At 39.9% G+C, this 21561-nt stretch overlaps 1 protein-coding gene across 1 annotated transcript; it reads right to left on the bottom strand.

Moving 5' to 3' along the window:
* Window positions 1-1630: 1630 nt before the first annotated feature.
* On the bottom strand, window positions 1631-9107 carry CISD2 (CDGSH iron sulfur domain 2). Its single transcript, XM_030947207.1, has 3 exons — window positions 8966-9107; window positions 3069-3280; window positions 1631-2042 (listed from the first exon to the last, which is right to left on the bottom strand). Exons 1-3 carry the CDS (start codon window positions 9066-9068, stop codon window positions 1953-1955), a joined length of 405 nt encoding a protein of 134 aa, XP_030803067.1. The 5' UTR covers window positions 9069-9107; the 3' UTR covers window positions 1631-1952.
* Between the last annotated feature and the right edge of the window lie 12454 nt (window positions 9108-21561).

Below are 21561 nucleotides of genomic sequence, written 5' to 3'. Positions count from 1 at the left end.
AAAAGAACTGTGACTTGCTCTTGCAACACTACAAATTTGTTCCATGCCCTTACAGATACAAGGACAAGCAAAATAACTGTCCCTGTTTATCCTACAGCCATGTCTGTAGATTGCTGTTAAACTATTTCATCTAAGAGCAAGTAGGGAGAAAAAAAAATTCCATCTTTAACATAGCTTGATTAAGTAATGAAGAGGTTAAACCTTACATTGTTCTTCTCTTCAAGGAGTTTTTTGGGAGAGACAAAACCCTGTTGCTGTATTACTCACTTTAACAAGGTTTCTCTTAATTTAACAGGTTTGGTTGTGATTTCAGAGGAAACCAATCTGTTTGAATACAGAAGTATCCTGATAAAAGCTGGAAGCGCATACAGGCCTGTATCTAATAAGTCTGCTACAGTAGACTGTAATTTTTAAACCCTGGAAAAAAGTCAAAGACAGGGCTTTACATCTCACAGTTAATTTCTTCACCAAACTCAAGAATTGGGGATTGGTATTCTATATACATCTATAAGTGAAAACAGTGTAAGATACTTAACTTTATATATTTTTCTCTGTTATACATGTTTATGTCCTAATACATTTATGGTTTGCTCATCCATTAAGGCAGGACCATCATGAAGTATTTAAACAATAAACATTATACCATGGTTCTGTTACACACTTTGTAAAAGTGGGCATTTAACACACAGTCACATCCTGATCTGCCATCTTTTGCTGCAAGGCAAGAGGTTTTGGAACCTAGAACCACAAGTGTCACAAACGGAGGAGGAATGATCTACCTTAACTCTGCTGCTGCTGCAAGAGCCCTTACGTGTGAGAACAGCTTTCTGACTTGCTTTCTGTTTCAGCACTCTGGTGATCAGCTTTGGCAACAGCTCTGGGGCTTCCCACCTAACAAAGGGTCAAATGAAATGCTGTTAAGGAATAGGTGAGATCTGTCATGGTACCATTGTCTAAAACTGGAGCATGGAACAAATTTTTATTTTTAAACTAATGGATACACTATTTCATGGGAGAATTAAGCACTTTAGAATAATTAATTAGAAATCCAGCTGTTAGGTAAGTAGTAATTATCTGCATCTGAATATAAGCCTCAGCACAGAAACGTTCTGATTTGCCTAAATAATAATTCTGAATGGGTAACAAGCCAAGAGAACAGCTCAGCTCTGCATCCTCACTTCTGTCTCTTAACCCATTCATCCCTTGATGAATGTGCAAAAAGCAGTGACTGTAGTGCAAGGGAACTTGCAGGAGGCAAATTTGTGTCTCCTTACCACCAAAACAGGGCCCAAAATACAGGGTTAATGGTAGTGGGTGACCTACTCAATAGTTTGGTTTATATATGACCTGGAACTGCCAGCACTCCACCTGGGATGCTGTGTGTAACTTTCCAGCAGTGTGGGGTTTGTCTGAGCTGGGCTGCTTTGTGTAAGACCAACAAACCGCCCACTTAGACACCACGCAGGCCAGACCTTCAGCTTGCGTGACTTAACATTGATCTGCTGCCTGAAGATACATTCACAAAAGAGAAAGTTGGTATCTTTTTCTCCCCCACTTAAGTACACTTAAATTTGTTCCTGAAAAGCTGAGTAAAACATGATTTCTCAGCAGAACAAATTCAACAGAAAAGTGCACTTGAAATAGTGACAGTTTTATAATTGTATGTTCATACAAAAAAAGGCTTAGTTGTAGAAAGTCAATTTATTATTGAAATAAACGACTTATTTACAGAGATAGGTATTTTACAGTTTTACAAAGCAGGCAAAATTCTTCTCAGAATAAGGTACCAAAACAGTGACAAATTCATCACTGTCTAAATGCAATTTATTCCAAAAAGAAATCTATAGCAATCATGAAACTAAATCATACCAATCACATAACAAAACGCTGTCCCTTGCAACTACAACAGTATAAAAGACTTTTTATCAGTCATGACCTACATTAAGCATCTGCTATACTTCTTTCTTCTTGAGTATTAGTGGACCTACATTATCTCCTGTTAACTCATTGTGCTTGTTGTGGGAGCCATCACAGACAGGGAACTGGAAAAAAAAAAAAACCAAACACAAGGAATTAGCATAATTCTGTAGAGCAGCTGCGTGGTGATTTCTGTATTTCTTCCTAAGCCCTGAGTGCTCTGATAATGTTGCTAGTTCCTCCTGTGATGTCCTGCTTCAACATCAAACTCCCTGTCTCCTATCAGACACAGGATACTAAGGACAACAACAAACACAGTTAATAAGTAACTAAGTCTGGGAGATCCTAAAATAGCTGTTCTTAGACACAAAGTCAGGGACAAAGTGTTTTCCATGAAAGAACAGCAAACAAAACAGCTATCACAGCTACAAATGTATTTACTGTGCAACTATTAAGAGTGCTCTTAATAGATTTAGTCATTTGCAACCAGAAAGTACTTTTATAAGAGAAGCTGAAATACTTGGCTGAAGTGATTAGTCCAAAGTGAGAATAGCTGAGTTAAGCTTCTTCAGTTCAGGGCAGACATTTTGTTTTTATTAAAAAAGGAAAGCATTTGATCCAGGGAAAACAAAACCAGACTGTGGTCAGGACATTCAAAATTGAATCAGGAAATGAAAATTGAGGCAAAATGAAATACACTCATTTACATCTAGCTAATTTGGGGGATATGGAATATCCCAACCAGTCATCTCACTGCTATGGACCAGATAGGAATCACCAACACAGGCCCAGCCTTATTTTCATTCTAATATGAACAACTTTCTAAGCTTTGTTTTTTGCAAAATAAGAGTAGTTATCTCTTAATTAGCTGCAATGTATTTGCAAACAGTAAAACAGGTTTGCTTGGTTTTATTCTTACTCACATGTGGTCACTCTCTAAACAATTTTAGAGAAACCCTACTGTGTTTCTTTCAAGTTTCTACAGTTGCTTTCTTCAAGTAGACAGTTTTGTGCCATTCTGCAAAGTTCAGAAGCATGTTCCAATTCCAGACAATGGCAACAACTCAACACAGAGCAATCCACCACCAAAGCTAAACTGCTAAAAATAATCAAGTTTCAATCTCTAACCCTACAGTAGCACAATGTCTTACCGTCTTCGAACGCCAACACCTGCAGTAAGCTTTAGTGAGGCACAGATCTTCAATGTTGATCTCATTCACTACTTTGGGATTTTCCTTCTGGATCTTGAGGTTAATCAAGCTATCCTTCTGCTGTTTCTTCTTGGAGAGGAAGGGACGAACAGCAAGGTAACCGAGCAAGGCCAGCACGCCCAGGAAAGGCAGTAACCGCAGCCATTCTGAAACTAGAGATAAGGTGGGATTTAGGCTGGCTTTTGGCACCACTCCAGGATGGTGCAGCAGCAGCTACTTGCACATGGCTTAGGCTGAGGGTATGAAACAGGGCTGCTCAGGCAGCAGGGCCCTCAGGACAAACAAGATTCCATTGGTGAGTCTCAAGGAAAAAAAGAAGACATAGATTAAATCCTAGGATTTACTCCAGCCAAAGTAAAAATCTGATTCCTAGAATTTAAGGAATTGAAATTAATTGATGAAATTGAATTTTATCACTCTAGAAGATGATTCAATGGAAGAATATAAAACATATAGAAGATTTATTGAAATGGGCAACCCTAAGGTACTGGCAAAACCTTCACCAATTTCTTTGGTTTTATTTTTCAGACCTCTGTTTGCTCAGGGATCTGCAACCAGTTTCTACAACACAGAGGAAGAAAGACACCTAAGATCAGGAGGTGAAGTCACAGAAAAGGTAAGGAATTTCTTTCAAGTACAGGTAAAAAAATAAAAGCATCCACTGCAGATCAGGCAGCCTTGCTACATCATTATAAATCTTCTAGGCATGCTGGTGAGAGAAGACTTACTAGACTTTTTAAGAAATGCATCAGTAATTGGCATTTATATATATAAAGTGGATCTACTTTTCCAACAGAACATGCTGTGACAATACCCCAAGTGCAATTTAAATACCATGGTGCACTAAAGGTTGAGAGCATTTTTCTAAATTCCTGGAGACTATATTAAATCTAAACACTCATCCAGAAGGGAGTTTAAAAATACTTTAGAAGAGAAAGACAAAAGTATAACAAGCTGGAGCACAAATAGCTGCACAAGCACTTTTTAAGACAAGACACTAATTGACTTCTAAATTATTTATGATTATTTATAGCAAGATTATGTTCTACCGATTGTTTTTTGAAATTAAGATGTACAAGAAAGTAAACACAACCAAGGAGGCTATATCTGCCAGGTGGGTTGTAGCCCTGAACAAGTACATTATTCTTTATAGCTTGATTTCATTTGTACTAGTAAAACAAAAGTTTATGCTAATACTTCTCCAGTTAGAATCGAGTGGATTTTTCTTAAGGATTTGAATTTTCTGGAACCAGACCATATAATGAAAACAATTTGTGGGATTAATATTTTGTTCTTTGTTGCCTTTGATGTGACAGCCACATTTAGTGCATTTATCTGGAAATGCATCACAGCGGCATAAATGCTAAAGGCACTGCAAGAAGTCTCAGCAGCCATTCCCCAACTGCACCTGCAGCAGTCCCTACAAACCACAATTCACCACATTCACTAGGACTCACTGCAATGCATTAATCTCTGGTGCTCTTTCCTTAGTTCCTCCAACAAGCTGCAAGCCCTAAGTAACAATTAACACTGAGATAGTTAAATCTTTTCAGCTACACAGAATCCCGAGTTCCTGAACAGCGGTGCCTGTTTGCCTTTTTTAGCATTTCTTTTCCAGAACACTCCATCAATTCCATCAGGAACCCAAATACACTTTCTGACCTTACCTGAAGGACTGACTTGGAATGTATTTCAAAAGAGAGGAAAAATATTTGGTCACTGAAGAAAAATTCCAAACTTTGTATTTAACCTGACTGTTGACAAAAATGTGGATCTCTACAAAGCTACTCCTCTGAACTCCAAGACAGAACAGACATTCCAAGAAGCACAGCAGGACCAGGGCATCTGTCATGTGTGTGGTGAATATAACTGGGCTAAGACTGACATACAAAAAGGACAGGTCTCACACTCTGATACAGCATCAAAATGAGAACAGTGGTCATGTCTCTGAATGGCTCACAGCCATCTGGGTTCATACAAATGAAAGAGGAACGTGATAGCTGTAACCTCTGAGCAAGGAAATTAGAAATAAGCAGGAATAGGATGTACAAGGCTGTTGTTTAGGATGGTTATTATTTAATATTTGTACCAAGATAACTGCTGATAAATAGTTTTGTCCTCACTAGCCAGTAAATTCTGTGCTTACTTCTAATTTGGGAGTCTCTGGAAAGCCCCCCGTTACATTCATGTGTACACTAACCATAAACTGGCTTGTTATTGCCAAAAAACTGCCTGAAGCTCCTGTGTTTAAACTGAAAAATCAATGTGATCATGTTCTAAGGCATGAGATACAAGACACTGTCAGAGATCTTTAGGCTGGGTGAGCAGGGATGGTAAAAACCCTTCATCCACACTAATGCAATGCCTTCCTGCAAGTATAGACTGCTCTGGTTTTGAAGCCATGCATACCTTTCTGAAGCAGATGTAGGGCAATTCACAAGACTTTATTTTCACAGCTGACAACTCAGAATTCAGACATTACACTGATTCTGGAGATTCTTTATCAGTTCTGCTGCCTGGGGAGAGGCAGATTTTGGAGACAGAAATGAAGAGTAGTGTATGGAACAGGTCAATCTTCAGACTTGTGTTAGATAGAGACTAATCCCAAAGATAAGTCCTGGAAAATATCAGAAACCAGAGAATTCCAAGAAGCTGAGGCAATGGATATTTTCAAGGAGAGGTGGTCTTAATTTTTAGTCCAACAGTAACGTGTCCAAAACCAAAAGAAACACATACACTATGAACAAAGGTACAGACCAGCCACTGAGAAGAAAATCAAAGCAGGCATTCCCTGCTTATCTTCCATCAACTACTCCTTTGGTATCTTTGACTTATGTTTCAGCTACTTTTTGTGGAAATAACCCTATGCAGACCCAAAAGCAGCTTCTTAGAGTAACAGCTCAACTGCAAATCAAGATTTTAACAAGTATTAATTTCCAGTCAAAAGGAATATTGGAACTGTGCTTGTATGTCCTCTAAACTGATGACATTCTTCATGCAAATTCGAAGTACCTACTAATTACATTCTCTTCAGAACTAACAAGCAGATCTATCCTGGTTTTGGTTGTTTGCTATTTTGAGGTGAATCTCTATGCCATTTTAATGACACCTTCCAGGACAAAAAGCAATGCTGGCATGAGACAACACTGTTCATTTCACTGAACTTGAGAAGACTAACGAAGCAATGACAAGGCACTGGAAGAGGCTTCTGAGCAGCACAGCATGATAATTTAGATATCCACTTTCAAACCCAAGGTCAAACATTCTTTCCTTCCTCCCTCACTGCTTTTACCTTCAGGAGGTATGCACTGGATGTTAACAGTTTTTCTCTTCAAACAAGCAGTTTTTCATTCTGGTTTTGTAAGGTCACACCAGATAACAGATGTCTAGATCTTTAACCAGCACACTATACAACATCCTATAAAAAAATCTAAAATGCTCCATATACATATATTCTGTTGTTTCTACAACTGATGCACTACAGGAACTGAAATTGCATCTACCTACAAGCTAATGAGAGTTTAGAAGCAATAAAAGAGTTAAAAGACTGCACTGTTCAAAATCTGAATTCTGGCCTGCATTTGCAAACAAGGTCTATGTTGCCCAGTGTTTCATAGTGCTGGTCCCTGACTAAGTTCAATAGATGCCACCAAAGGGCAAATATTATTGCACTTTAAATGTTTTTAGACCAATGTTACTTGTCACTTTCCAAAAAGGAGCAAAGTATGCCGTTTGCCAAAGAATATACTTTGTAATTACAGTAGCAAACACAAAAGGTCACATTAATTTTCTTTATTGTCTAATAGTCTTTCCTAATGATAATTCACTGCAAAATACCCCAGGACTGGGAATCCCCTGCTCTTAGAGGCTTTAGGACAGGACAAAGACCACAACAACACAGAAGAGGCAGCACTTGCTCAAGCAATCATTTTCTCAAATGAAACTTAAGACTGACAGCAGCTCTGCGTACAAGCAAGCACACATCTCTTCACTGAGCAATGACTTTCAATAACCTTTATGCCCTAAGAGATGATAATTTTTTACTGTAGGTGCCTAGGATGCAGTGTCCTACAACATCCTTCTCAAAAGTCTCACTGTGTTGCATTTATCCTATGCCATAACTTGAAGCACCTGTTCAGTTTTGCTTTTTTTCCCCCATTTTCATTCATATTCATTCTGGGAGGAAGAGGTAAAAGCATGGTGGCAGATACTAGTCTAGCTTAGTATTGAAAAAAAGAATTTAAAATGTAAAAATGTTCTCTCTATAGCCGTGTATTTTTAAATATACCTTTGTCTCCCGTTTTTAGAGTCCAAAAAATCACTAAGAACTAGAGGCAGTGGATTTTTCAGGTATGCACATGAAATCCTGCCAGTTCTCAAAAGCAGTTTCTGACTCAGCTCCTTCTTTTACTTTTGTTTAGTATTTTTGGGACTGACATTTCACATGTTTGGTCTAGACTTAAGAAATCAGTTATTTGCTTCTTGTCCTCTCTCCAAATTTGAGGAAGTACCTTGAAGTCAATGGGGTAAACAATGTGACAACAAAACAGTTCTCCCATGCTGATCACACTAGGTGAAAACCCCAAAGCCCTGATTCTGGTCTACAGACCAAACCTTCCAGAGGTTTTTCAGAATAAATCATATTACTACTACGCATTATGAGTACAGAAGACTGCACAAATATAATCCTGTTACAAAAAGACATAGTTAGACAAGTGAAGCAGTAAGATACTAAAACATTACTAAGCTTAACAAATTTTAAGTCAAGTTGTGGTTACAAGCGCAATTGGCTTCATTAATAAACTGACAAATACTAGAAACAGGAGAAGTTGAATTGTTCTGTAGTTTGTTCTATCCTCCCTTACCTCCCACCTCTGTAGCAGCTGAATTTCTCTACTTGGTAAATATAATTAACAACTTTTTCATATGAGAGAGTACTTGTGGAAGAGAACAGTTAATTTAAAAGAGATTTGCTTGTTTCTGAGGAAGAGAATGAGACTTGCAGGTCACAAGCAACATAAACACGCTGGAAAAAAAGAAGTGCTCAAAGCTGGCTTTAAATAAACTGTGCCTGTTCTAAATTTAACAATTTTCCAGCACTATCACAGTCTTGGTGTTAGTGCTGCAAGATATAAGGTTGATTCTGCACTTTGATAACTTTTTCTACTTCTACTTTCTGTGGAGAGCGTTCGTTCCTTCTAGTCACCGACCTAATCCTGTCACTTGCCCTGCCTGAGGGCCCGCCTGTGTCACACGGCCGAGCCTGGGCTCCCAGAGCCCCGGGGGCAGAGCACTGAGCGCCCACAGAGGTCGCCACTACTCACTCTTCGTTCCTGTTCACTCTGTCACAGGGCTACAATCAATGAACTGCTCTTTCTACTCCCTCACGCAGAAAATACTTACAACAATTACTAAATTTAAAAACTACTTTAAATTTATGTATGTGGCAGGTTCCCAGAAAGAGATTTTTTTTTTGTTTAACTCGGTTCAGATGCTGTCTTTGACCTGTGAGGAAGACGAAGAGGCCGTGCTTTAGGCCTCCGGCTAAATCCCGATCCATCCCGGCGCACGGCCTCTGGCCCACCGGCGTTGATTCCCAGAGGAATTTCAGAGGCGAACGTTTTACGCTGTCCCTGCACTTCATCCCGACAACTCCCCTGCCCCCCGACACCTCCAGTCGGGTCATCCCCCTGCTACAACAGTTCAGGGTTCGGCGTTCCCCGTTCTGTGCCGCGGCCGGCAGACAGCGAGCGATGCCCGGAGGGGGGAAAGCCGAATCCCAGGCAGGACCGAGCGCGCCGCCGGGGCGGGAAGGGGGTCCCGCTGCCCCCGCCTACCTGTGAGGCGGATGAAGCCGCCGACGCTCTCGGGCAGCGGCAGGCGCTTGAGGTACGCGGGCAGCTGCACCTTGACGATGCGGGCCAGAGTGTCCAGCACCATCGCCGGCCTCTCCCGCCGTGCCCCCGCGCGCCGACCCGGGGTGCGCACGCGCCGCGGGGCGGGGCCGCGCACGCGCCCGGCCGCCCGGGCCCGTGACCCCGAGCGCCGCCCGGGCCGCGCTGTCCGCCGGAGCCGCTAGGGGGCGCTGCCGCCGGCACGGGGGGGTTCGGGAGCGCTCGGGCCGCCAGGGGGCGCGCGGGCGGGGAAGGGAAGGGAAGGGAAGGGAAGGGAAGGGAAGGGAAGGGAAGGGAAGGGAAGGGAAGGGAAGGGAAGGGAAGGGAAGGGAAGGGAAGGGAAGGGAAGGGAAGGGAAGGGAAGGGAAGGGAAGGGAAGGGAAGGGAACATGAGGGACTGTATTTAATAATATGTGGCTTATGCTCTACAGATTTTCTGTAATTACCTGTCATCACCCTGCTGCATTCAAGTTGTATTCCGTGTTGATGGTCCTATAAATATTGAAGTAAAAAGATTGAAAGTTTTTCTTCATGTGAATGAGGTAGGATAACGTGAGTGATGAGAGGTTTAAAGTTACAGGGAGAGGCCCATCCGCCTTGTGTTTGGCAATAATTTGCACAGAATAAGACCTATCACATGTGTTTGTTTCTTTGTTTGTTTTCACTTTATTTTATTGTTATGTCTAGGAGACTGGACATTTTTTGGCATACACAATCTTCCCTATATAGGCAGATGAAAAATTGGGAAGCACGTAGCCGTTCTGGGTCAGTTTAGACAATCCATCCAGACCTGGAGACTCTAATGTTAATCCCTTGGTCATGACAACACTGGTTCAAGGTGCTTTGCTATCTTAAGTGAATCTATTAAGTGCTAGTAGCATAAAGCACAGAGCATGAGCAGGAAAGCTGAAGCAGCACAATCCTACAAGACCTGTCTCCTTCCTTACATGATCCTGACTGAAGCACAGTTCTCTCTCTTCCCTCAGCGTACTGAAATCCCACCATATCTACCCAAATCAACTGTGTGCTTCTCCTGCTGGAAAATACTGGAAGCTAAGTTTAGGATAAATCCAATTTATTTGTGCTTCTGGCCTATTACTTTTCTACCTGTGGCCCTGCATCAACATTTCCTGATGAATCATCATCTTTAGCTAGTGGGAATATTCCTGTGATCTCAGAGTACCTAAGTTCCCTACCTCACCTAAATTTATTCATGTAATGACTGTGTCTGATGTCCTAAGATGATTTCTTTTTGTCTAGGCAGATGCCACCTATAAGACAAGATAATGAAAGAGTAAAACACTTGGTTATTCCTGTAAAAATTATACATTAGATGTCATGATGTGACCTCCTTTGTGAGCCTTTCTGAGGGAAGAATACATAAGGTAAATATTACAGCCCTAAATCAAGCAACTTCACACTGAGGTTTAGAACCTCTGTCCTACCGTCATCCTCCCCAGATTCTTCTGCTCTTCCAGCCTCTTCCTCCTCTGGATGCTGGGAGCACAGCTGACATTGTGGGGAAGCTCCTGTGCCCTGCTGTGCTGCCTTTGATCAGTGCTGCACTCAGCACACTGCAAGTCCATCTGCACATGCTGCAGAGAGGAATTGCTCTCCCTGTGTCCCTCCTGTTGTGTAGGGATCAGCTGACATGAGTCACACATGGGTTTGGTTTATCAAAGTCTGAAAGTCACAGATTATGGCAAACCTATAAAGAAAATGAAACCTGGATGAGATCTTTAACCAAAGCAGAAGTGAAAAGTGTCTTTAGAAACCCATTTTGAACTGGAGCACAGGAGATGCATGTTCACCCTGCCATTTGGCTGCAGACTTCCTGTTTGCTTTAAGGTGGGAAACGTAAGCTTCAGGCTTGCTCAGTCCTGCAGGAAAGAACAGGCTTTTACAAAGTAATCCATCTTTAGAGACAACATTATGGGTTCAGAACTTAGCATCAGGAGGTTTAGCAGGCAGGTGTGACAACTTCCCTCTGTTACACATGTTTAACACCCTATGTGGACATTCTTATTCCAGAGGCAGATTGCTTCTTCAGGATTTTATCAGCATATTTTTCAACTCAAATATCAATATTGTTTGCTATCTGGAAAATTTTCTCACTTTTTTGTGGAGAGAGTAACATGCAACAATTCATTCTTGTATATTTAGTCTCAGCCTGTGAGCTGTTAAAAAGTAGAGATTGCCTCTGCTTGTGTGTTTCATGCTAAATTTGGCCACTGAAACTCTGGTATTGGGAGGATATGTAGAAGTTGCTGTAATAAAAGAGCAGCATAAAAAGCTCAAACCTAGATACTTGAACAGAACCTACGTCACCTGTGTGGAAAGATGAATATTTCTTTCAGCACTAGGTATCCTCTATCGCTGGGATTTTTCATCTAGCAAGAACATTACAGATAAAATGGAGCACGGAGCCTACATGAAGAGATCTCCATCCTTAGGGCTAGCTCAGGTCTTTGACATGGAATTCCCCAAACATTGCCCAAATGAGAACCAGCCAATGTTTTGATAAGAATGGGAGAAAAGTTTGTGGTGCAGATGATCTTTGGCAGACTTTGTTCTTGTCACTACAACATAGCTGCACTGGTCCTGCTCAGCAGAAATAAGAGCTGCCTTCAGCATCCACAAGCTGGTTGGTCCTGGTCCAACAGACTGAGGATAGATGAAAAGAATCTGTTTGTGTTCCTCCTTATGTTACCCTTTGAAAATTGCTCTGTTTCCCTCTGCCCTTGATTCAGCTGTGAAATGAGATAATATTTACTGGTCTGTCTAGAACATGTGAGATTTGCAAAGGAGAAGAACATTTATAAATACATATATTTATTTTATTTTACCAAGTACACAAGAGTAAGGATAAAAGATAAAAGGTTCTGAGGCAGCAGACATACAGTTCTTACATCAGTAAAATAAGCCTAAATAGCACACTAATTTGCTCAGTACTCTTTCATGTTAGTGAGCTTTTCTATCAAGAGGATGTCTGGTGTTGTTTCAACCATTTTCTTGGAATTGGTATTGCCATTTTCCAAACTGACCACCTGGAATAATATCTGTAGCAGGCTAAAGTACTACTGCCAACTAAAAGGGCTGGCTTCTGTGATCAGCAAACACAAGTCTCGGGTCTAAGAGGAAGCTAGATCTGTCCCTTTGTATTTGAATCGTTTCACAATGGGGTGTGATTAGCTGCTGTTCCTGCTGTATGCAAAGATCTCTCTTTCTTCCACTTCCCCAAAAGCAAGCAAAATGATTACACCCCAAAAGAGCTGTAGGAACTGTGATTCACTTCATGCAATATCTCCATCAGCTAGTTATGCAGCACTGTCAACATCCAACTATTAAATAGCTGAATCTCAAAAACTAAGCAGACTGGCTTAAAATTGGATATAAGACCCTGTAAATACAGTTACATTCCTGTATTTTGTGCATAATAACATTGTAAGCAAGTTGCAATTGCACTGCACACAGGTTGGGTTTTTATTTTATATTTTTACATCCAGAGGTTTAGTTGCCCAGAGAAGAAAGCTGAGAGTGTTGTGCTTTCACTTGACTCTGAGACCTGGCACCTTACGTGGCTTCTGCTGGTGTTAACTGAAAACAGCTACCTGTCCATGGTGGGCAAAGTGTTCAAGAGAAAAATAAGTTAAGGAAACAAATCACACTTATAACAAAATCAGTGGGCTAATCATGTGATACCATAATGTTCATATTATAAAATTACTACTAAATGAGCATGGCATTACTTTCTAATCTAGCTAATGTCCAAGAATTTTACAATGTGACCATTATGTTTTAATGGGAGGTGCTATCATAATTGCCTACTGCAGTGTCCCACTAACAGCATGTATTATTGTTGAATTTTAAAAATCCCTGCAGCTTAGAATGGCATTTATTGTTGGAGATTGTAGGGAATTAATTTTGAAGAGAATGAAAACAAGCATGTAAAGAAAAATGGCAAGATTTCTAAGAATTGCATCAGGTTCCAATATGGCAACTTTGTACATGAGAGAACAGAGCAGTAGATGCTGTTTTTATTTATTCGAGAAAAATGCCATGCTTTGATCTCTCAGCCATGGGTTTAACACTTTAATTCCTTTCTCTGATTGCTACTGCTGGGGAGTGGGAAATGTTACCCACGAGCTGGGTATAAAACGAAGTTGAATAAATCCCCTGCTCAAGAAAAAAGAAGTGTATTCAGTGCTAACTTCCCAGATATCCCCAGCCAAAGTTCAGTTACTTCCTACTTACATTGTATGGGTTTTTTTGAGCTGGAGCTGTCTTTTTATGAAGTGGTTATCACTGGTAGTGGTTTCTACAGCTACTCTAACAGCTGCAGAAATAGCACAAGATGAAACTAAGAATATCCACTCTGTTACCCTGAGCTGAAAATGCATTTATTTAAAGCACAGAAAGCAACAAGTTGTATGACATGAAACTGTTGTAAAAAACATCAGTCAAGTAACACTAACAATGCGCAAGAAAGTGCACAGTAAATTTAATATTGCAATCAGTTTTAAATTTTGACCCATTACAAATCACCCAGTTTTTCCATCTGCGCTAGGTAGCTGATTCAGAATGTACTGCTCGTGAGGATCCAGAATGATCTGATTGCTGGTCACATACAGACTTGGATAGATTTGGAACTTCATTGGCTTCCAGGGAGCTGCTATTTCACAAGTCTTACTCAAATCAGAATAAGTATCTTTAGGATTCAGTAATATGTTCATAAGAGACCAGATATGTTATTGATTTGTAGCAAGTTCTGCCTGGTTTGTTGCAATAAACCAGACTGCAAAATCCCTGATTGTCCTCTGGGAGGAAGCTGCAGTGATGGAAAACAGATACATCCTCCCCTTCACTAAAGGACCTGCAGAGGACAAAGCTGACATAATCTGGGAAGTACACACTGTCAAATGAACAGATGAGAAGTAAAACCACTACCAAAGCACTGCAAGCTGTGCTCATGATGGGAATTGTGGGGACAAGAAGTTATATATATATATATATATGTCAGTATATTCTCAGCAACAGACCACTCACCTTTCCTTTTTAAACTACATTGATGAGTGAAGACTGTCTATTCTTGACCAGATATCTGAGGACATATTTTTTCCCTTAGTACTTTGCTCCCTTGGCATAAGAGCTATCACTGAAAGATATTTCCTTCATTTTGGAAGGCAAAGGTGAGAATGCCACAAGACTAATTCCTGTGATGCAATGTGCATTCTTTGGCACTGGCTAATTATAGCACAGAAAAACTACCAGATCCCTGCTGAGGACAGAGTAGTGATCTCTGCTGTGGGACTGCACTCTGCTCTTGGGTTCTTCCTGTGTCACAATGCCAGTGACACTGCAGTGAAAGGGCAGTTTGTCATCCCTTCTCAGACAGCTCTGCAACAGCAGCGCTGAGGAGATTTCTAAGCCTGGCTCCCCTTTTCAAGGTTAGCCAGGTCTGGCACTTACAGTAACCCATACTCATTCTCTGTCATCTCACAAGAGTAAAGAGGAGCAAAAGAAAAACCTCAGCCCCCAAACACCATGCCTCTTTAGTTTAGACAAGTGTATGTCCAACAGATGGAGATGAAAGCCAGAAAAAAGTGGCTATCTTGATTCCAAGGAAATGACATGGAATAGTATTACAGCTGGTAAGTAAGATTAATACAGCCTCACTTATACGCCTATCTTACTAATGCTTTTTCTTTTCTATTTTTTTTCCCAGACATTCCCCATCCTCTGGACCATAATTCAGTTATAGCACAGTGCACTTCTAGATCTACACAGTTGACTATTCCCTAGATCTTTAAGTTACTTCATTTACTTTTAAAGATATTGTCAGAAATTTATATAAATTCTGTACTCCAGCCCAGTGCACAGAGCTGTAAGGTCTGTAAATATTTTTTTAATAAGATGCTTTCTCTGCTGATTCAAAGGGGAAAAAATGTAGCTAAAACAAAATGTAGGATATAAACACATCACCCCCAAATTTACAGAACTTACTTTACAGGAAATGTAATCCTAATGGCTGTGAAAGGAACATGATAATTTTGAGGCATTCATGTTGAACAACATGCTAGGAGAGTGCTTTTGGAAACTAGGAAAAGATCCTAGTGTCCCTTTTTATTAGAACAGAAAGGTTTTCTTGAAAGCTAATGTTATGATAGTGTCTGTAGTTAATTTATTAAAACACTTGAGAATGTTTTAAACTGTTTTCCCAAGAGGAATTAAAATTTTTTTGTTAGTTTTTTTTTTTTTTTAACTTTTGTGTGAGTTACTTTGACAGTTTCAGAGACAGAAATGTTTTGATTATTCAGGAAACAAGTACAGTAGAAACCACTGATGCACATAGTCCCTCAAATTGCCTGTCCATCATGATTTCACACTGTCAAATATCCTGAATGATGAATGGGTAAGGGTATCATTTAGTCTCCAAGTACCTGAGTCCTCCATTTCCATTGTAGCAGTGCTTTTCTTATATGGGAGCTAAATGGAGATCAAAAAGTCATTTAAGATAAGCCAAGTAGTCAGGAAGGAAATTATCTTTTTTGCTGTTATTTTAAATTTAAATTGCTATGATTGAAAAAGTTAGTATCTTGGCTTCCACTACCAACTCCTTAAGTGGGTATTTTTCAGGGGGTATTTTTTTTTACAAGATGATATCCCATTTTTCAAAGCAAAACAAACCAGAATATTTGCAGTCCTTATTGTCTTTATAAAAACAGATTCATATTTATTGCTTGGAAAAGTGACAAATCCATGCAGTATTTCTTGAAGAACTGAAAAGCATGCTTGACCTTGAAGAATAAAAGTCAGCAGGAGTACAGAAGTCAGGTTACCTTTGCTTTATTATTTGCAAAATTTTCAGCAACTTGCCAACACCTGGCCATATTTCATTACTACCATGTCTGTCACAAACCCACCTCCCCACAAATACTGCCCTGGTCCATCCTCCTAACCATAATGATGAAATAACTGGCTAATTTCAGTATTGGTGACTTAGAGTCATCTACAGTATTTGCCAAATTACAATAGGACATCAAACAAGAATAATATGCCATCCTTCTAAGAGATATATTTGGCTGTAATTACCTGGATATTGGAGGTCTAAGTAAGCTCATGAATACCCTGTGGTTAACTGGAACATAGCAAAGAAAAGAGCAGGCAAATCTTTAAAGATGAGATTGCTCAAAAAGACAGAAAGAAAGTAAAATGACTCCTCATTCCAATGATAGTTGGCTAGTTAAATCCCTTGTCTAAATAAACAGCATATACTCCTGACAGTTCAAAGACAAACCAACCAAACAAAAAACCTGAAGTATTTCTGTGGACTTTCTTATTTTCTTAAATCATTAAATTAAGTCAATACACCATCAAACAATTAAAACACAGCACTCTACAAGACACTAATAATTTCCCCAGAGAAACATACCATTTTTCTGTATAAAACACAATGGGGGGAGAGAGAGAGAAAGAATGTTCAAGAAAAAAACCCTCTAAATGAAGAGTGACCCCAAGCCAACCTGCTGCCTCTGCTGCAGTGTAGTGTTTCTTTAGTTACAAATATGTGAACAATTCACTAGCAGGACTGCCTCAGAAGAAGGAGGCATGGCCAGAAGTAGTTTGCTGCAGGCCATTTGTGACATCAATGGTACCAGGGCTTCTAGTTCAGTGAGAGTCTCTGCCCCAGGTCTTCTGGAAACACTGGCAGGTATCTGCAGGGAAACCTACTGAGATAAAAGGTGGTTTCTACTTCAGTGTATGAAGTACACCATCAGTGTCCTGATCAGCTCAGGCTAACTCATTCCCTGTACCTCTAGTCAAACAGTGAAAACTGTATTTTGAATGTAGCTGGGCAGGTGAATGGAAGCTGTGCTTCAATCAACAGAGCCTGCTGTGACACCTGAACAGCCTGCCCATACCGGGGAGCCTGTGAAACACCTTAACTGGCCTTGAGTAATTACCTTTAAGCATTAGCATTTTATCTGAACTAGCAAATTTAAAGCCTATTAGGCACACTGCTCAAATCCTTTCTTAAACCCAAACGCTCCTCAAAGGTTGTGGTTTGCTTAGTACATTTGCATCCTGGAACAAGCACTGGAGTGGCGACCGAATGAGGATGGTCCAAATCTGGCTAGTAATCAATTACATCAAAGTAATAAAAATAGACATATCTTGAACACGCTCCAGAGAATCCTTTGATGTCTCCTTTAGTAAACACAATAGGTCAAATTACCTACTGCTGAAAACTGCTGTTAAGAGCTTGGTCATTTTCAGTAACAGTGTAACCGACACAGACTTAGCTTGCAGTCTGAAGGCAGCCTGAGGGGACAAAAAACAGGTATAACAAGGAAAAGCAACCACCTCCAAAGGGATAGGATAAAGTAGGTCACCATTAAACACCTTTTTGACAGGTCTGCAACTGATGTACCCTGGCCTCCTGATATTGATAAAATTCCTGAGTTGCTCCAGAGAGGGGTTTTGCCCACTGAATTCAGCCTGTGTTACCTTATTTTAGCAACAGTGGATAATTGCTTAGCCCTTCACACCCCTCCTATTTTGCCATGTATGTTTATATTATCTATGTTTATTCAGGCATGTAAAGAATTCATACAAAAGAAGGAAACAGAGGTAGTTAGTAACTGCACGACAATAAAAAATTTCAGTTTTCAAATTTGGCATCATAATTACACCACGCACATGCTCATCTGACTTTCATGCTTCAATGTCCATAGAGCTGAATCAGCACAGAAAATGAACATTCTTGTTGACAAAAACTGCTGGTGACTTGACAGGGATATATTTTTCATCTAGATCAAATGGTAGTTTTGCTGGGGAAAAAAAAAAAGAGGGATACTCTGTATGCATACTAATAAATAACCTGTTGTGATTTTCAGAGATTCCCTTGCTTAGGTCTGTAAAACAAGCATAAAGAATTTTATGTTTTCATGTGTTTATTCTTGTAAAATAGCTCTTATTTTCTGGAAGGATTTCAGAGAGAAGAGAAGAAAGAGAAGAGAAAAATCTGTAACTGAAAGAAAACTGTGTTGTTGCTATGAAGATAAAAAAGTGCCAAACAATGAAGTGCTATACAAAATCCTGAAGACCAGAAGATTTTGTGGGGGACTTCAGTCTATTTATCTTGGTGTAAGTTACTGAAGTGTTCTATGCTCTTGTGAATCATGAAAACATGACTGTGCAAACCAGGAAAACAAAGCACTCCAGGTTTTCACTGGGAGTCATATGTAGACTGAAACTCTAGGCTTTCCAATTCCCTACACAAAGCTGCCACAACTTAAAATGGATTGATGTAGGGACTCAGTGTTTTGCACTTCTAATTCAAAGGAAATATGGATTAGCTTGGGAATTGTTTCAGTGAAAATGTCAGAGAATCTGTTGAAGAATTGGCCAAATTGGAATATCAAGAAAGTTACCTTTTATCTGGTATTTCTTAAAAACTAACTGCTGCCTAACACACTGACCTTGGGCTTCACTCCAGATGTGAAAGGGCGTTGCCTTCCTCTTTTTCCTAACAGAAGAAGACAGATGCAACAGCAGCCAGGGAACTAAGCATGCACTGACAACTGTGACCTAGTCATCCTCATTGAAGTGGAGAAGCCCCAGCTACTCAGAAAGGTCTGCAGATCTATGGAATTTGAAACAGATCAAGTGGAAACCAATGGCATCCCCAAACCTGTTTTTTTCCACTGTCTTGTCATGGTGCTTAGCAAATTCACCCTTTTTGTTGTTGTTTTGTTAAAAAAAAAGCCAGTGGAACAATCTTATTTTAGCATCTTTCTCCTGTGATCTTATTCTTTGTGGTATCCACTGAATCAAAAGGGTCCTCAATAAGGTGAGTTTTGCTCAGATTAAAGAAGGATTTGGCTGCAAGCTTGATTTACAGTAATTAAAGGAAAAACAAGTTGGACAGGATGCTGAAGAGAAAATTGAGGCCTGGTAATACATGCAAACAGGGAGAAGCTGTTGTTGTTGTTGATCTTAGTTCTTTGTTTTCCAGCAGCATGAGCTGAAGTGTTCCAAACAGGAATTAAAAGTAATCTATTGGATGGTTTAGATGGAAATCTTGCTTTTGTTGAAGTAATTTTTTTTTTGTCTCCTAAAATGGAAAATCTTTTTGGAAAACATTTGCATCTGGTTTCCTTCCCCCTTTCCCCTCAGATATATATGAAGCATCCTGTATGGAATGCTGCTTGGTGTCCAGGATGCTTGGTTGCTCCACCTGTTTTGAAGGCAGGTAGAATAGCTTTCTCCAAATATAGAACTGGCTGGTCTCGGGCAAGCAGAAGTGAAAAACCAGCACTGATGTACAAGTAACCTATGTTAACCTTTAAACTAAAAGGCTGGGCTGCTTTTCCCTCCAGTCCCCAAGGTGCAGTGCTGTAACAGCCAAACAAGGCAACCTCCACTCATGGCTGGACCATCCATTCCTCTGTTGGACCAACAGGAAGCAGCTGAAATGGACTGCTGAATCCAGCCTTTGGAAGCTGATGATCACTTGGCCACACAGTGCTCTGGAACACCATCCTCAAAAAAACAAAATTTAAAGACAGGGTTCAAGAGAGCTGGTTTGCTCTCAGTATTTTTGTGCAAACTGTTTATTACCAGGCCACATCTACTGAGATATTTTGCATAATAAACCTCTAAAAGTCTAACCTGACTCCACTACTGTGGAGGATTAGACATGGTAATGCCTCTCTACAGCCACTTCTGAGGATTAGCTTCAAAAATCAAATTAAAATGAAACAAACACAAATAGTTCCACAATAAGTTGCAACACCCTTATTCAGTAACCATCATCTGCACCTCTTGCATTTTAAATTACCGTATGAGGATTCTATGCTAAAGAATATACATGCTGTGTGGTAAAGCTGAAAAACTGCATGAGCACATCGCCGTATTCAGGTTTTGAGGCCTTGCTTACCCAAATATTCCTAGTGAAGTAAAAAAACGAATTGGTTTTATTTATTTCCAAATATTGAGGAGAAAATACATGATTTTTACATCAAAATTTGAGGAAAAGGTGAGAGTGGAAAGTATAATGTTCTCCAGGCAGAACTGTGTGCTGTGACTTGCAGAACTGGTCACAGAACTGTGACTGCATGTCTTGTTTTTCATTCCTACACAAGCCATAATTTTTTATTATTTTTCTCAAAGGTCAGTATTTAAATGGGCAGATTTGTTTTTCAAAAATGACCAGCAAGTGCGATGAAGTGTTTGCCTAAACAAGTATACTAAACTAAAATTTGCAAATCTGTTTCTGAGCAATAGCTATAAACAAGAGCTATCCAATAAATTTTAAATTCTCTTTGGGGTCAAATGGTAATAGACATATTGAAATTAACACGTAACAAAACTTGATTTACCGGATTAACAATTCCAGTTGTCTTAAATTAGCAGGGGAAATTACACACTGTCAACAGTATGTTTGGGCTGTTCTTAATTTCTTTCATTATACAGAAAGTGTGAATCACAAGTCTGATCAAAAATGTTAATATAAAGTCATATTAGAGGTCATTAATCTCAAATAATAATTACAAAATGTAGAACTGGAATACTGCCAAGTATCTAAATCTCCTGAGATGACAAACCATAATGAAGCTCAGAAAGTTGTGAGGAATTTACAAGGCAGAGGATCATGTCTGTGGTACAAAGATAGACACGCTGGTGATTTGGAGCAGTTTAATAGCATCCGTAATCCACAGCTGGAACAGCAAGGTGTTCTTCAGCAATATTCTTGACTAAGATGATAAGAATGAAAATCAAATAGTTTGTAATTACACTTCCTGAACATGCTGTTCAGTACAATTAAAAGAAGAAGCAGAAAATGAAGACTACATAAGGAAGTTGCTAGGATTGGTTTAGGAGATCATAGCAAGATAACTGGACTTTACAAGTACAATGCATTGTTTACTCTTTTGCTTCTAAATATCAGTGTTAAAAAACTATGGCAGTCCTACTACTGTGCTATTTTTTAAAGTAATAAAAAAACCCCACTGCTCTCCTAATTCACTGCTGCCTATTGTCAAGCTTCATACTGAAAATGTTGTTACACAGTAAGCTTTTCTGAATATTCTGCCTTCTCCAGACCAATAATTAGTATCCTAGAGAGCAAGACAACTAACACTACAGCACTATAATGAACAGAAACTGAGTCCAGTGCAATTATGGGGACATCCCCCCTGGACAGCAAATGCCATGTTTGTCACTCTGATACATCCCATCATTACAGCAGAAGGGCAGCCAGGCAATCTTTCTCTTCTTGTTTCACAGAAATGGAGTAGGAGTCCTTCCCCATGTAGAGAACTATGCATAAACCTGCACAATTAATTACTGTGAGAAAAAAAAACCCTGTCTGAGACCGACCTGTTGGCCCATGCTGCACAAAATAAAAACCCTCCAAGGAGCTGGAAGTGCCACAGATGGTATCTCTGTAAATAAAATAATTATTCCTCATTCTCTGGAACTACCTAAAAGGTTGTTGTGAGGTGGGGGTCAGTCTCTTCTAGACTGCCTGCTGT

Source organism: Camarhynchus parvulus, chromosome 4 (assembly GCF_901933205.1).
Source record: "Camarhynchus parvulus chromosome 4, STF_HiC, whole genome shotgun sequence".
Lineage (NCBI taxonomy): Eukaryota > Metazoa > Chordata > Aves > Passeriformes > Thraupidae > Camarhynchus > Camarhynchus parvulus.
The sequence above is the reverse complement of the archived record's forward strand: the minus strand, read 5'-3'. Positions and strand labels throughout refer to the sequence as shown.